The 15,355-nt window shown below is 63.0% G+C and overlaps 1 protein-coding gene across 2 annotated transcripts; it reads right to left on the bottom strand.

Annotated features, from left to right (window-relative positions):
* Nucleotides 1-271: 271 nt before the first annotated feature.
* Nucleotides 272-13,673, bottom strand: LOC132662787 (uncharacterized). 2 transcript variants are annotated; one of them, XM_078436281.2, is made up of 4 exons: nt 12,981-13,673; nt 10,001-10,171; nt 5,131-6,212; nt 272-4,358 (listed from the first exon to the last, which is right to left on the bottom strand). In XM_078436281.2, the coding sequence occupies exons 3-4, from the start codon at nt 5,764-5,766 to the stop codon at nt 4,071-4,073; spliced, it is 924 nt and encodes a 307-aa protein (XP_078292407.2). In that variant the 5' UTR covers nt 5,767-6,212; nt 10,001-10,171; nt 12,981-13,673; the 3' UTR covers nt 272-4,070. The 2 variants fall into 2 exon arrangements, 1 of the variants encoding a protein (XP_078292407.2); XR_013551628.2 differs by lacking the exon at nt 272-4,358 and having other exon boundaries at nt 5,270-7,492.
* Between the last annotated feature and the right edge of the window lie 1,682 nt (nt 13,674-15,355).

The raw sequence follows: 15,355 nt of genomic DNA, 5'->3' as shown, positions 1-15,355 counted from the left end.
TCACTGTCACCTCGGAGACCCACGCACAACAGCACCGAGGCGTCCCACCTCGGGCAGGCTGGTAACTGTCCCTGGGCCTCTTATCTCCCCTGGGGTCGATTCTGAGACAGCTCACGGAGTGGCCTGGAAACCGGAAGGAGGGCACAGGGGTGGAGGAGGGGGTCTGGTGGATGGGGTGTCACGGGACATTGCCGGGGCGAAGGGGAAGCTGTGTGCTCGGTGTCTGCAGAACACCTGCACGGCATGCCGGGAGCCCCTTAAATGTCCACCACCACCCCCCCCCCCCCAGGCCCAGCACCGTCTCTGGGGGCCTGGCCAGGGGGATGCAGCCTCGCTGGGGAAGGATCTGAGCTTTGAAATCAGCCGGGGCGGGTTCCAGCTTTGCCTCCAGCGCTGCGACTCGAGAATCTCTGGAAACTTCCGCAGGCCATGCTGGGGGCATGCAGGAGGGGCGCCCGCCTGTGCCTGAACCCCCCGGAGGGCAGCGGGAGGGCTGCAGGGTCCCCAGCCCCCGACATCTCCCACAACTTCCGAGGGGACTCGGGGGGTTCCGCCAGATTCTCACAGGGCCTGGTGGTCACAGAGACGAGGGCATCGCCAGGGCCGAGGGCGGGCTTGGGGTGGGCTGGGCGCCTGGCACCCCCCGGGGACCTCGCCCCCCAAAGTGGTTCCTGGAATCTGCACCCCGGGGGGACCTACGCGCACCGGGGCAGCACGTACACGAATGGCCCGCTTCACTGCGCCTCTGCGGGGCTCGAAGGCTCCCGCCCTGCTCTACACCTGCTCAGGGCCGTGCTCTTCTTCCTGCAACATCTTTCTAAAATGCCTGGGTTTGTCCGGTTTAGCATCTTGGCCTTTGTTGGCGATTCCTGGTGCCGGTGCCCGGTAAACACTTGAGCAAGTAAGCGAATCCTGGAGGGAGGGGCTCCTGGTGTTACATCACTTGCAAGAAATAGTTCTTTGGAGACAACCAGAAGTCTGAGTTCTTGGCTTTTCCTGAACCTCGAGCAGTTGATGCTGGGGAGGGGGAGGGAGAGAGAGAGAGAGAGAGAGAGAGAGAGCTCCTCGTCCCTCCCAGGAGGCCAGCCTGGGGGGAGAGCGGGCATGCGGCTGGGAGGGAGAGCTTTGCTCATAGATAAAAAGATCCCACGTGAAGACGGGCTCTCGGTCTCGCTCCTGCCCCTGCCTCTGGCAGAACAGAGTGGTCTGCCCGGAGAGCACCAGTGAGGGGCCAAGTGGCTTCGGGAAAGCCCCTTCCCCTCCTGGTTCCATCTCCCCATCTCGAACTTGTCTCTAAATTGTCACGTTGTCCTCTAAATCTGACGTTCTAGGGGCGCCTGGGTGGCTCCGTCGGTTAAGCGTCCGACTTCGGCTCAGGGCACCATCTCACGGTTTGTGAGTTGGAGCCCCGCGTCGGGCTTCTGTGCTGACGGCTCGGAGCCTGGAGCCTGCTTCGGGTTCCGTGTCTCCCTCTCTCTCTTCTCTCTCTGCCCCTCCCCCACTGGGCTCTGTCTCTGTAAAAAAAAGTTTTTTTAAAATCTGATGTTCTAGGATCCTACGACTGGGCACGTAGCTGGTGCTCAGGAGCGCTTGTGGTCTTGCAGTCACTCAACAAACCCGCGTGTGCCGTAGCCGGGTTCGGAGCACGTGCCCGTGGGCAACGTCGAGTGAGACCCAGGCTTCTCCGTGGGTGCTCGGCGGGGCTGTGGGGGGCAGGAGCCCCGGAGCCCTGGGAGGCTGGACCAGCGCCTCCACGGTCCCTGAAGATTCCAGAAGAAACGGGGTGGGGGGGGTGGTGCACACCGGAGGGTCTGGGTGGGTGGGGGAGGGCGTCTGGCTGGGGAGAGCTCAGCAGAGGGCCCAGGAAGCAAGGTTCATTTTCAGGGCCATCAGCCTCTTACAGACGGTCCCGAGGGGGGTGAGTGCAGAGAAAGGGCAGGTGGTCCCTGGACGAGCGAGGGTCCTCCCAGGCCCTGATGTTGGCACCCGGTGGAGGACAGAGCAGGGACGTGTCACTTTCCCGGTGTCCCCGCTTTCCCCTCGGCGAGGGCGTGGGGTTTGCAGCCCCCGCCTGGCGAGCGGGGACGGCAGGCCCCCACAAACGGTGGCGGCCACGTCCATGCGTCTTCTGCAAAGAACCTCATTAAAGGGGCCCAGACTGGAAATCAATTCTTTAAAGCTGAAATCAATAACAATAAGTAATATTAACACTGATTATCCTTTCTTTATTGCCCTCCGCAGTGGGGATGCATTGTTTTTGAGGCTTAGCCGAGGGGGCTCAACAGTGCCGCGCGGGCAGCTTTCCCGGGGCACGTAGGACGTGCGGGCTGTGTGGCCGGACGCCTGCGGCCCCTCCGTCCTCGGTGGGAACTTGCCGAGGTCTGGCTCCCCGTCACGCTCCCCACGTGAGCGGGCTCTGCAGCCGCACAGGTTGTGGGCAGGGGAGCCCGTGACCTCGGGGGCTTGGGTCGGGGTGCCGTGAGGGGCACGGGGTCGGGCCAGTCCCACGGCGCCGATGTCTCCCGGTGCGGGGTTTGCCCGTGGGGTGAAGGGCAGGCCCCAGCCCTTCGATGAGCCGTGAGTGTGGAGGGAAAAGGAGGGAATGGCCGGTGTGGGTCCCTCACGGTTCCCGGAGTGAGGCGTCTGGCTCGGCCTGCTCTTCGTGGGGGTCGGAGTCCACAGGGTGGGAGCCCAGAGGCAGGGAAGTGATAGCACCTGCCACAGGCCATGCCCCTGGGTCGTTTCTGTGCCCCCTCTCTCCTCTCTGAGAGCAACAGTCACTAACTCCCGTCTTCCAGGTCCACAACCGGGGGCCGGGAAGAGACCCCTTAAGTCTGCACGTTCTCAGGGCAAAGCAGGCCCCGGGCCTCTGTCTGCCAGGCCCGAGCCCCGGCAGCGTGCAGAGGATGTGTGCATTGAGAGCAGGGTGGCCAGCCTCCCCGGGGATGAGAGGACCTGCGTTAATACTTACAAGGCGTGCTGGCCGGGGAGCGACGTGGTGGGGCTGGGGCACCTGGGAGGAGGTCCTGCCTTCTGGGGGGTCCACCAGTCTGTTGAAGGACTGCCTGGGCCTCAGTTTCGTCCTCTGTGGACGGAACAGGGGCGGCCGCCGCTTCCCTGGGTGAGGGGCCCTAACCCGCCCGCGTCCGCAGACACGGAGGGGCTGTTATAACAGAGGGCAGTGCTGCCTCTCTCTTCCCTCTCTGGATCCCAGCTCGCCCCAGCGCTTCCCTGTCCCACCCCACCTGTCCCCTGCCCTGGAGGGTCCTCCAGTCCTGGAGAAGCCACTCAGCAGGGGCTCTGTCCTTCCCTCCCTCCCTCCCTTACGCCGGTCTTCTTGACTGCGCTGCGTGGCCCTGGGCACGAGCACTACGCGACTGTTCACACACCAGCGTGTTCACACGTTGAGCCTTTAGGGTGTGGTGCGTCCAGGACAGAGGGCTGTGGGGAGGGCTCTGAGGCTTGCGCGCATCTGTGTGTTATTATATGTATGTATTACACAGGGTCAGGTGGCTGGCTACAGTTCACAATTAGACATTTTCTGCGCCTAAGTTGGGAATCTTCTAGAAAAAACAATACTGAAACAGAACTTAAACACAGAAATGAAAGAAAAGGCTCAGGGATAATCTAGAAGGGAGGGGAAAGAGCATCACCTCGGGAACCCGAGAACGTGTTGCGCGTCAGTTAACGTGAGCCCGAGCTTCCTAGCAGCCACTGCAAGAAGAGAAAGCCCGGTGAGTTTGCAGTTCTGACCAATGTGAGAGAGCGCTCCCCTGGGGGACTGGTTTTCCTGGAGGAGAGTGGAGGGTTGCTTTGTCAGATGTCTCCTTAGGGAAGAGGATGAGTGTGGTCCATGCCTTCGAAGGGCTTTTCGTCCCGTGGGTCCACGACAGAGGCTGAGGCTTTTCTGCGGGGTGTGGGTGTAGCTGAGCAGATGCCTCGACTTCCCGGCTGTGGAATCCCACGTGGACTCAGAGCGGAGAGCAGCCTCCAGGGCAGGACCCACGCAGGCCCTGTGTCTGGCTGGGCGGGTCAAGACGAGAGGACAGGGTCCCTGTTGGTCTGAGAGCCTAGGAGGGTGGACGTGGGGCGCTCGGGGGCTGTGCCTCCCCTGAGCTGAGGCACGGGCTGCAGGTGCCTGGCGTGTGAGTACCGGTCAGGTGGGGCGGGGTGGGCTCGGGCCATCTTGTAGGCCAGGCCTTCACTTCCCCTGCCACCTGGCGACCGGGGCCCCAGCTCGCCCCAGATTCCACAGCCGTCTTCAGCGGGCGACGAGCAGTGCGGGAGGCTGGGCCAGCCCCTCCTGGCTCGGCGGGGACAGGAGAAGGTCCTCTCTCTGGGGCACTGGGCTCGTCCCTCTGCCACAAACCACATGAATTCCTCTGGACTTAGAGCCATTTGTGAGCCCGTGTGCACCCCTCACCCCCACCCCGTGGTGGCCAGAGGGGCTGGCCTGGGTCTCCGTTTCCCCGGAAGTTTCTGGAGGGTCTAGCACGGTGCCTAGCGGAGAGGAAGCTCGTGGCAGAACCACCATGGTATTGAACCAAGTCTCCCTCCAGAGCTGTTTGGACAACAGCCGCTAGACCTTGAGTTGTGGGTGAAGTGGGGCCAGGTCGGCGTGTAGTTGGAGGACAGGCCCCCAGCCTCAGGCTTCCTTAGCCGGCAAGAGACCTGGCTTCCGTCCCTGGCCCCGCTTCCGCTGGGCGGTGAGGGGTACCAGTGCCCCATCTCCAGGCCCCAGTGTTCCCATCTGCGGAAGGGGGCTGGGGTACAGTCCGGGGGCCAGCCCGGAGGAGGCAAAAGAGCCCCACCTTGGTCCTGGCCGCCGCTGGCTCTGCCGTCCGCAGGCCCCCACCCCGCCCTGGCTCTCGCTTGGCGGTCCCCACCGCCCCAGGTGAGCCGGCCACTGGGGCACCGCCTTGACCCAGGCAAACAGGCTGGGCCAGAGGTCAAAGCACCGCCTGAGGACCCTCCTAGAGGGACAGTTCCCGCCCCCGCCGTGGGGCAGAGACCAAAGCCACGGGGAGTTCTGGAAGGCCACAGTGGTGGCTCCGGGAATCCCGCGTGCTTAGCCGGGCTGCTGGAGAGACGCACAATGAAAAACACAAAACTTAAAACGACGCTACTGACCGCGACTCTTGCTGGCCACGCCAGGCATGGCACCTGCCTTCCCTGGGCGCGTCTCACCGCGAAGTCCGACTTAGCATCTCCTTCTTCCAGACAAAAAACTGACAGCCTCAGCCGCCTTAGTGTCCGGGCGCACACTAAGTAAATTCTCGGGATTGGGATTTTAATCCTGTCGTTCTGATCCTGGAATCCAGCGTCTGGGAGAGAGCACGGCTGGCCTCTGAGTCTAGAAGGAATCAAGGCTGGCAGCTGCCAGTGCCCTGGCAGGTGGGGGTGAAGCTGGCCCCTCCTGGGTGTGTGGCTGCCGGTGGAGGCCCAGGCAGGGGTGGGGCTCTGCCGAGAAGCCACCTCGATGTAGAAGCACGCGTCGCAGCCACCCCGCGTGGCCAGAGCCGAGCGCGGACAAGCAAGGTGTCCGTCCGTGGAGATGAGCCTCAAACAGCCTGAAAGAACCCCATCTCCTTCCGCGTGGAGGAAGCTGGCTCGGGACCCTCGGCATGTGCGGCGTTGACCCTGGCTGTCCGCTTCCCCTCTGACTGGACGCTGAGCCCTGAGGGCCCGGGGACAGTCTCGGAGACCCCCGTGGGAACTGGGGAAGGGCCCGTGTCTGTGTCGCCCCCCCGCGGACCACAAGCGCATGTCGGGAGCTGCTTAGCACAGTGGCGGCCTCGCCTCCGAGGGTGTCCTCGCGCCTGGCTGGCACCACAGGTGCTCCACGAAGCCGGACGGGCTGACGTCGAGGTTCCTGCGCAAAAGTCACCGTCTCCGGGAGCCCCGCCCGTCACATCACGACTCTGAGTGAGAGGGTCTGCAGTCTACACTCCAGCTTCTGCACACCCCGCCCCCCCGCCCGCTCCCCTTTTCCGGGGGCTTCTGCAAGCTCTGGGCCAGGCGACACGGAGGGCTGGGGAGCTGGGCGTCGCTCCAGAAATGACTGCGGGTGGCCGAGAGCCAGGAGAGGGAAGGAGGGCTCGTTTTCACGCTGCACGCTCGGCCCCCACGGTGGTGCAGCCGAGGGGTGAAGGACGGTAACGCCTCTGGGGGGCGTTTTCTCTCCAGGGCTCCGTCGGGCCAAGTCCAGGAGCCTGGCGGGAAGAGAGGGAACCGAGTCTGGTCGGCAGGCAGGGCCCTGGGCTCCCGGCCTCCCTGCCAGTTACTCTGAGCGTGTTTTGGCCTCATCACCGGCACTCGGTAAAGCGCTGGACTTTCTGTCCGAGACTCTCCAGAGAACCTGGTCAGCCTGGCCGTCCTCAGGAATGTTCTCAGAATTTCCATGTGGGTTTGTGCCTGCATTCATCAGCCCCCAGCCCCCTCCCTCCATTTACGGATGGAAAAAGGGAGGGTTTCCGTGTCGGCTGAGGTCCCACGGCGGCGGAGGGAGGGCTGGCCACGCCAGGTCTCCCGCCCCCACGGGTGGCCTCCTTGGACGCAGCTCAGGAGAAGGCGGCCACCTTGGGCTTCTTCCTGACTCTGAGCCCCGAGGCCTGCACGCGGCCGGGCTTGCGTGGCTGGAGATTCAGGGAGCGTGGCCCACAGGTTCAGAGCACCCTGTGCAAACCCAGCCCCACCACCCACTGGCCGGGCCACCTGACAGGGCTACGTGACCAGTCTGGGCCTCCGTGTCCCAATCTCTAAAACGGGGATGGTCGCCTCTCCTGGCAGAGCTATCCCGAGTTGGCAGGGCGAACCCAGGAGCGGGGGGCGTGCGGGTTCACCTGCACGGAGGCTGGCCTGTGGAGGGTCCACAGTGGCGGGGGTGGGGGGGTCGTCCCGTAACTTTGGTTGCAGGTGAGGCTGGCTAGCGGTGCCGAGGGGTTAATGCCACAGATGCCCCTCAGCCAGGGTGTTGGAGGATAGGGGTAGGTGCCCCCCTCTCAGGGCACCTGCAGTCTCTCAGAGCCCCCGGGGAGCCCAGCCCTCAGCACCTGCGCAGAAACCCACTCGTGACGGCCCTCTTCCTGCCTGTCTTCGGCACTCCCCACTGCGCTCCTGGTAACGTGCTTGTCTGTCCCCAGATCTGCTTTAAGGGGGGCCTGGCTCAGAAAGACGGTTGCTGATCTATCACCCAGGCCCGCAGGAGGGCGACGGCCACAGGGCAGTACCCAGGGACCAACTCAGCAAGTGCTGATGCCGGTGCAAGCTGGGAGGGGAGCCACGCTTTGAGCGCAGGCTAGAAACAACTGAGGAAGGGGAAGTCAGAAGGGGGCTCTGTGCCCCTGAGATCCCCGCCGCACCCTCGACCCAGCACGGCCCTTCACCGCCAGTCCCCGGACCGGGCAAGACGAGAGCCTCGTGGCCGGAGGGCGTGTGGCACGTTGGCTGATGCCTGGTGGATTTTCAGGTAGGCTCCTCGGAACATTCTTATCTGTGCAAAGTTGATGTCGTGTCATTAGTGGGTGAAAAATCTCTCAGGAAGTTAAACATTAAGCAGGGTGTGTATGCTGGGCAACTCGGTCTTTCATGCCCAGGGCTGGTGGTCAAGGCTGTGGCTGTTGGTCTGGGCTTTAGGGTTCTCTGACAGGCAGGCTCTCTAAGTGACCTCTCTGAGAGGTGATGGCCGTGCAGCCCTGTCTCCTGGGATCTCTGATGGGCCCCAGAAATGGGCCAGTCCCTCCAAGAAATTCCCAAATGCCTCTGGTGGGCAGGAAGCTCTGGGGTGGGGAGCTGGCTGGGTAGGGCTAGACCAGGGGCTTTCCAAAGGCTCCTCAAATTCCAGAAGCCGAGCCTGGCAGGCCCCCTTCCCAGGAAGGCTTAGCTCAGTGCCAACCCGGGGGACTGGCCTGGGGGTGAACGGGAGGACAGGGGGACCGGCTGGGCCGGGGGCTGGGGCAGCATGGGCATCTTTCCCAAGCCTAGGAGGGTGGTCTTCAAGGCAGGCAGCAGTTTTCCCGAGTGGGTCCACAGAGGGGAGGGAAGGCAGCTCTCCCGACCCGAAGGACGAGCAGCCTGAGGACTCTGATGGGTGGGTCACAAAGGGGGCTCTGGCCATTTCTCCCTCCCTCCCTCCCAGAAACATTTCTCTAAAGCATCAGTTCTTGGATAGACTCTGTCCCAGATGCGGCTGTGAACAGAACCCAGTCTCTGCCCCTCCAAGGAGCCCCCAGTCTAGAGGAGCACAGACATATGAGGCTGTTTGGATGCGGTGTGACAAGCGCCTTGGCGGGAGCACAGGAGCGCAGGGAAATTTGCCTTTGAGCTGTGCCTTGAGGATGGGTAGGATTTGAATATTCAGACAAAAGGGCAAGGTATCACTTCTAGCACATGCAAAAGTAAGGGGGTACGAAGCGTCAGGGTGGGCTGCAAAGGGGCTCTCCTCAGGAAGCCCCTGATGAGGTGGTGCAGGGACAGTGCACAACCTCGCATGTAGTCCCTTCGGATAAGTTCCACCAATGGGGAATGCCCGTCCCCTCCGACCATGTTTTATCAGAGTTTGTTTTTGTGTCTGTCTGTCATCAGCAGGCACTAGGTTGGTGCATCTGTACCCTATGGGACTAGTGGATAATAAGACACACTGGGGGTGCTGAGTGAATTCCAAAAGAGCAAATGGGTAGAACGATAGATTGTTGGATGGATGGATGGATGGATGGATGGATAGGTGAACTGGTTGGTAGGTGGGTGGGTTGGATGAGTGGATGAATGGATAGGTGGATGGATGGCTGAGTGGACAATAGGGTGGATGGATGGATGGATGGATGGATAGGTGAATTGGTGGTTGGTAGGTGGGTGGGTGGTAGGGTGGGTTGGATGAGTGGGTGAATGGATAGGTGGATGACGGATGAGTGGACAGTAGGGTGGATGGATGGATGGATGGATGGATGGATAGGTGAATTGGTGGTTGGTAGGTGGGTGGGTTGGATGAGTGGATGAATGGATAGGTGGATGGATGCATGAGTGGACAGTAGGGTGGATGGATGGATGGATGGATGGATGGACGGATGGATAGGTGAATTGGTGGCTGGTAGGTGGGTGGGTGGTAGGGTGGGTTGGATGAGTGGATGAATGGATAGGGGGATGGATGGATGAGTGGACAGTAGGGTGGATGGATGGATGGATGGGTGAATTGGTGGTTGGTAGGTGGGTGGGTGGTAGGGTGGATTGGATGAGTGGATGAATGGATAGGGGGATGGATAGATGAGTGGACAGTAGGGTGGATGGATGGATGGATGGATGGATGGATGGATGGGTGAATTGGTGATTGGTAGGTGGGTGGGTGGTAGGGTGGATTGGATGAGTGGATGAATGGATAGGGGGATGGATGCATGAGTGGACAGTAGGGTGGATGGATGGATGGATGGATGGATGGACGGATGGATGGATGGATAGGTGAATTGGTGGCTGGTAGGTGGGTGGGTGGTAGGGTGGGTTGGATGAGTGGATGAATGGATAGGGGGATGGATGGATGAGTGGACAGTAGGGTGGATGGATGGATGGATGGGTGAATTGGTGGTTGGTAGGTGGGTGGGTGGTAGGGTGGATTGGATGAGTGGATGAATGGATAGGGGGATGGATAGATGAGTGGACAGTAGGGTGGATGGATGGATGGATGGATGGATGGGTGAATTGGTGGTTGGTAGGTGGGTGGGTTGGATGAGTGGATGAATGGATAGTGGGATGGATGGCTGAATGGACAGTAGGGTGGATGGATGGATGGATGGATAGGTGAATTGGTGGCTGGTAGGTGGGTGGGTGGTAGGGTGGGTTGGATGAGTGGATGAATGGATAGGGGGATGGATGGCTGAGTGGACAGTGGGGTGGATGGATGGATGGATGGAAAGTATGGTGGCAAGGTAGATGGATGGATGGATATTTCTCATCTACTGTTTTAGTTCAAGTAAGAAATCGCACACTTTCACACAGAGTCCTAAAAACCTACCTCTTGAGCCACCTGTCGGGTGGAGATGGCCAGCCTGTCTGTAATAAACACCTTCTTGCCTTCAGTGATGCTCCCCAGGGGCCGAGGTTCCAGCTACCAGTCAGGGCGATGCTTGCTGTAGAAGGTGGAGGCTTCTCCGGGGGGTTCAGTTCCTGAGGAGGGGGTGGGTACCTGTGGATGGCAAGTCTTTGTCACTGATAGTTCCGCGAAGGGACAACCACCTAACTACCCTGCCTGCTCCATGGTCTGATCTGCAGCTTGGGGAATGGGTTTGTAGTCCCTCAGGTTTGGGACCTACAGGCTGGGGGGTTCCCTAGGGTACTCGTCCATTAGTACTTGGAGAATCACCTATGCTCTTGTCACAGGAAGCGTCTCAAACACCGGAAGAGGGGCAGCGTTCAGGGAGCAGAGAACCCAGGGCTGACCCCCCCAGGTGGACCGAGCCTTTAGGAAGCCCCAGCTGGCGTGGGGGTGGCCTGGGGTCACCCCTCCAGGCGCCCCGCGTCCAGATATGAGACATCACATCCCGTCTTCACAGAAGGCCCTGGGCCTTGAGGGTCTTTGCTCCCCCCAGGCTCCTCTGGGCCTGTTGAGATCAATGGGCATCAGCGGGGGGCGGGGCCACTGAGGGGCCTGCAGGGCAGACGGGAAGGTAAGCCCGGATCTTTCCGGAAGAACAGGATTGGCCGTGAGCTGGGCCCCACCCGCCGTCCTCCTACGTGGCGCGGAGGTGACCGCCCCCCGAAATCCGCGAGGAGGGCGTTCAGAGCGGGGTCGAGAGCTGAGGCTCTGGTGTCGTCCGAACCCTCTGCAGCTGTGCGGCCTGGGCGCCCGGACCGGGTCGGGCTGGAGCGTGTGGAGCCCGACGCGGCGCCGGCCTCCCCATCGCGGGCGTCAGCACCGCGGGGCGAGGGCCAAGGGCAGTGTGCTCAGCGTGACCTTAGCTACGGGCTCGTCCCGCGGGTCTGAGTAACGGGGCGGCTTCTCCGTGGGCCTGACGTGAGGGGTCAGGAGGAGGTGTGGCCCCTGCAGAAAGCCCCGGCGTCCCCAGCGGAGGGGTCCTGTTTGCCTCCCCGCCCCCACCCCGGCCCCCGCGACCTCGTGGGGACCTCGCCAGGATGGTGGCGCCTCCGAGGGTGACAGCGCGTGTGCGGTACGCGGGAGCGTCGGGGCCACGGCCGTCCGGAAATGTCGTCTCCGACGCTCGCGCTGTCCTTGTGATGCTGAACATCACCAGCTTCCTGGCGTTCAGTCCTGGGCGGCCGGGGGTCCGCGCCGTCGCCCCTGTGCTGCTCGTCATAAATTGACCAGGCGGTGCCCCGCCCCCCCGGGGAGCGCGGAGAGGAAGGGGGCGTGGCCTCAGCCGGCCTCTTCCTCCGCGGGGACCAGGCTGCTCCAGTGGAGAGGCCACGTGTCGCACAGGGTGGGGGGGGGGGGGGGCCGTGGTGCCGAGAGGGGGGGGGCCCGTGGTGCCGAGACGGGAAGGGAGGCGGCGACCCCGCTCCTGTCGGAAAGCCCAGCGGTAGGGCACCTGTGGTCCTGCCAGCTGTGCCCTTCGGAGCCCGGGGCTCGGCCACCCCACGCGAAGCCTGGGCCCACGGTGACCGATCTGGCCCTGTTTGCAGGGGTCTGGGATGTGGAGGGGCCGGAGGGAAAGCCCAGGAAGGCAGGGCCGCCCCCCCCCCTTCCCTCCGAGACACATTTACAATTCAATTGTGAAATGGGACAAAACTTCGACACCCCCTTTGGGCATCTCAATTTTCCTTTTTAAAGGTTCTGCTCCTCCTAGTGAATTTATTTACTTCTAAATTGGCTTTTATGTTGTGTTGACAGGCGGGAGGGCGGGGTGGGCCGGGAGGCCTGCCAAGCCTTCCTTCTCTACCCTGGGGGGAGCTCCAGTGAGGACCCAGTGACCAGGGGAGCCCTGTTCTCTCATGACGCGGGCTGTGGCGCCCAATCGTTAACAGCAGCGCTGGTTCGAATCCCAGCTTTGCTGTTCACTAGCTGTGTGGCTCTAGGCCAGTTCCCAGCATCTCTGAGCCTGTCTCCTAAGTGGAGGATTGCACGATGCAGGTGCCAGGCCAGGGAGGCACGGTGCCCTGTGTGGGCATGCACGCGTGTATATGTGTTCCTGTGTCTGTGTGAGCGTGTGCACATGCATGTGGGGGGGGGGGCCAGGGCACGCAGGTGGGGGGTATGGATGTGGGACAAGGAAGAAAAGGAAGCGTGCGGTGCCATGATTCAGGGGAGACAGGTGCCAAGCAAGTGGAAAGAGGGGGCAGGAAAGCAAAGGAGGGGGGAGAGGGGGTAAGGGAGGGGCGGGGTGGGGAGGGGAGGCCTGGCTGTGAGTCAAGCCTCCAGACACAAGCAGGTGGTGGCCGTGGTGGGGGAGGGCTGCAGTGACCAGAGCAGAAGCGTGAGTGAGGGACGGGGACTCCGCAGAGTCAGGCCCCCTGATAAGCATGGGAAGGTTTCCCGGGGTGGGAGGCAAGGGGTGGTGCTTTAGACGGTTCTGGATTGGCCAGCAGATTATTTCCACACTCCTCCTGGGCCACCCCACGTGTCACCGACAACAAAGACGGTGGGGGTCCACAGAAGCTCCTCTAGAGGGCCCGCTCTCGTGGGGCAGGAGGAGAGGGACAGCGGTGGTTGGGAGGCTGCCTGCCCCTGGGAACGGCCGCTTCCCGCTTTCCTGGTCCGCGGCTGGATTTAGGGCAATGCTGCCCCTGCCCACCAATATCTCAATTTGCTTCCAGTACGTTCCCCAGCAGACGTCCCAAAGCCCCATCCCATCTCTGCGGGGCTGAGGTGCTGGGGAGATCCTTCCCAGTGTTCGTGTGGGTCTGGTGTGCGTGCGGGGAGGAGACCGTGCGCGGCACCACTGTCGCCCCCCCCCCCCCACCCCACCCCAGGGAAGCCTCAGCTTCGGTGTGGCCCCGCCCGTGTCCAGCCAGGAGCAAGCAGCCCGGCCCACACTCACCAAGACTCCCCACAGCCCTGCCCGGCCGTGCCTGCCGAGGCCTGAACGTCTCAGCGCCCCGGGCTGCAGACTGCTCGGCACGGGTCTGCAGACGCCTGGCATCTTCGCGGGTGCGCACCGGCGCCCCGCTCTCCTGGGGGCCTGGCGTGAGTCCCGCCCCGACGCTGCCTTTCATTTCCTTATTTGCTTCCCCAGCCCTCCGTTCATTTGCTCATTTCCTGTCTCTGGGCCACACGGCCCTGGATGCAAACCCCTGGTCACCGCAGGCCGTGGCGGGGGGCAGCATCACATCTGCATAGGCGGCACTAAGCCTGGCGTGGAGGGATGCCCACGGCCCCCGGGACAGAGCCCAGACTCCTCGCCCTGCGCTCGTCTCCACTATGCTGTGCTCTGGCCACACTGCCTTCCGTCGGCCCCCAGGACGGGGGCCGCTCCTTCTGCCTGGGCCTGGCGTTCCCTGGCCGCCTTCTCCTCCCCATCTGGACGGCTCCTCCCATCCTCGCTGTCTCAGGTTGCGTGTGACTTCTTCCAGGCAGCCCTCCCTGATTCCCCCCAGTCTGGATTGGGGCCCCCCCAACGTGTGCGCTCTGAGCTTGTGCGGCCAAGGCCCCGCCACGTACCATCAGAGCCACCGGTTGAGGCCCAGAGACCTCAGGAGCCAGAAGCCGCTCCTGCCTGCCATGACCTCTCCCAGCCCAGCACAGGCGGGTGTCAAATGTTCGAGGAACAAGTGAGGGAATGAGGGAATGAACGAAAGGCCCCCCCCCGACCCCACTCATTCCGAGGCTTTGGGCGACCCAGGAGGTAAACTTTCTGGGCCGATGGGATTCCTTCAGGATGTTGCTGATGCACACCGGCGGGGGGCTCGGCTCCCCTGGAGGCCCGTGGGACCCACGGAGGGAAAGGGCTACTCGGGGCGGGCGCCGGCTGACCTGGGGAAGGACTCGGCCTCTCCCAGGCCCCACGAAGGAGCGCCGGGGTCCCAGTTCTCAAGTCAGGCAGGCATGAGGCTGGCAGAGGTCCCCGGGGCCCGTCATGAGGGTCGGGCCCACACTGGTGTCCAGATGGGCACTTCTGGGAGGGGGGGGGGTGTGAGGCCAGGTGTCCCTCAGCTGTCCTCACCGGGGTCCTCCCGACGTGACCCTTGTGTCCTCACTGGATCTTCACGGGAACCTCCGTTTTATGGAACGGTCTTCTGAGGTAGAGAGAGGGCACCCAGTTGTTCAAGCGGAGGCGAGGACCCTCACTCTGCTCAGTGTCTGCCCTCAAGGAGCTCCCCGTCTGCCAGATGGAAAAGGGCAAGTCTACCGGACCCTTGGAATCTGCTGAGCAGTGACCCATTCCCCTCCCTCCCGGCCTCACCAGACTGGAGCCCAGAGTTCAGAGGTATAGCCTCACCTCCAGGTGGGGCAGGGACCTCCCCCGCAATGGAGGGGGCCATGCAGTCCCCTGTAACGTCAGTCTCCTCCTCTGTGGAACGGGGTCAGCATAAACTGCCCCACCCCTATCGTGAGGGGCCACTGAAGTCACACCTAGAAGGAAGGACCCAGGGCCAGGCACCCAGGAGGTGCCTAATTATCGCATAAGATGCCAGGACAGACTGAGGGATCTCCTTGGGGCCCCGCCGTGCCCCCACCCCTTGCTGGGAGGCCCCCAGGGCCCCAGGCTCTTCCCTGTGGGGTGGACACGGGCAGTACTTCCGTGGGCGGTGGGGGACGGGAGGTGGGGAACCGGGGCGCGGGGGACCCGCAGGCAGGACCGCGGCGGGGATCCCCAGCCGGAGAGAGCACCCCACCCGGAAAGAGCGAGGCGGGCACGGTCAGGCCAGCTCCCCGCTGGCCTCACAGCCGGGCTCACCTCCCCAGGGCTTTGCGCAAACCTCTGAGTGTTGCCCCGCCCCCGCCGAGGGCCCCCTCTCCGTCTCCCAGTGGGTCCTAGCTTCCGGGGGTCACCACACAGGCTCCCAGTCCGACCAAGGCGAACCAGGAGCGGCCGGCTCGGTGCGTCCCCGGAAGGGGCCAGGGTCCGGAACGCGCCAAGGAGGCAGATCTGAAGCAGCTCTGGGAAGGGTTCCTTCCGGAAGCGTCATCCCAGAGTGGATCTGCCGGCTCTGATGAGGAGTGAGCCCCTCGTCGCTAGCGGTGACCAAGCAGACGGGAGCCGACCCTAGCCGGCCATCCCTCGGACTCAAGGAGGCCTCGGCGTTGACCTCTCCGCCCAGCGGACGGGCCGGTGGGCCCACCTGGACATCGGGCCGCCTCCCGCTCCGTCCCCAGGAGGGACACCTGACCCTGTGGTCGCCCGAGAGAATTGGGTTTGATGTCTTGAAGAAGTGGCTTTTTATCAGAGAGCCCTCGGGGAGTCCGCACGGCCCC

Source organism: Panthera onca, chromosome D4 (assembly GCF_046562875.1).
Source record: "Panthera onca isolate mPanOnc1 chromosome D4, mPanOnc1 haplotype 2, whole genome shotgun sequence".
NCBI classification, from domain to species: Eukaryota; Metazoa; Chordata; class Mammalia; order Carnivora; family Felidae; genus Panthera; species Panthera onca.
Note: the sequence above shows the minus strand (reverse complement) of the source record. Positions and strands in the feature narration are given on the sequence as shown.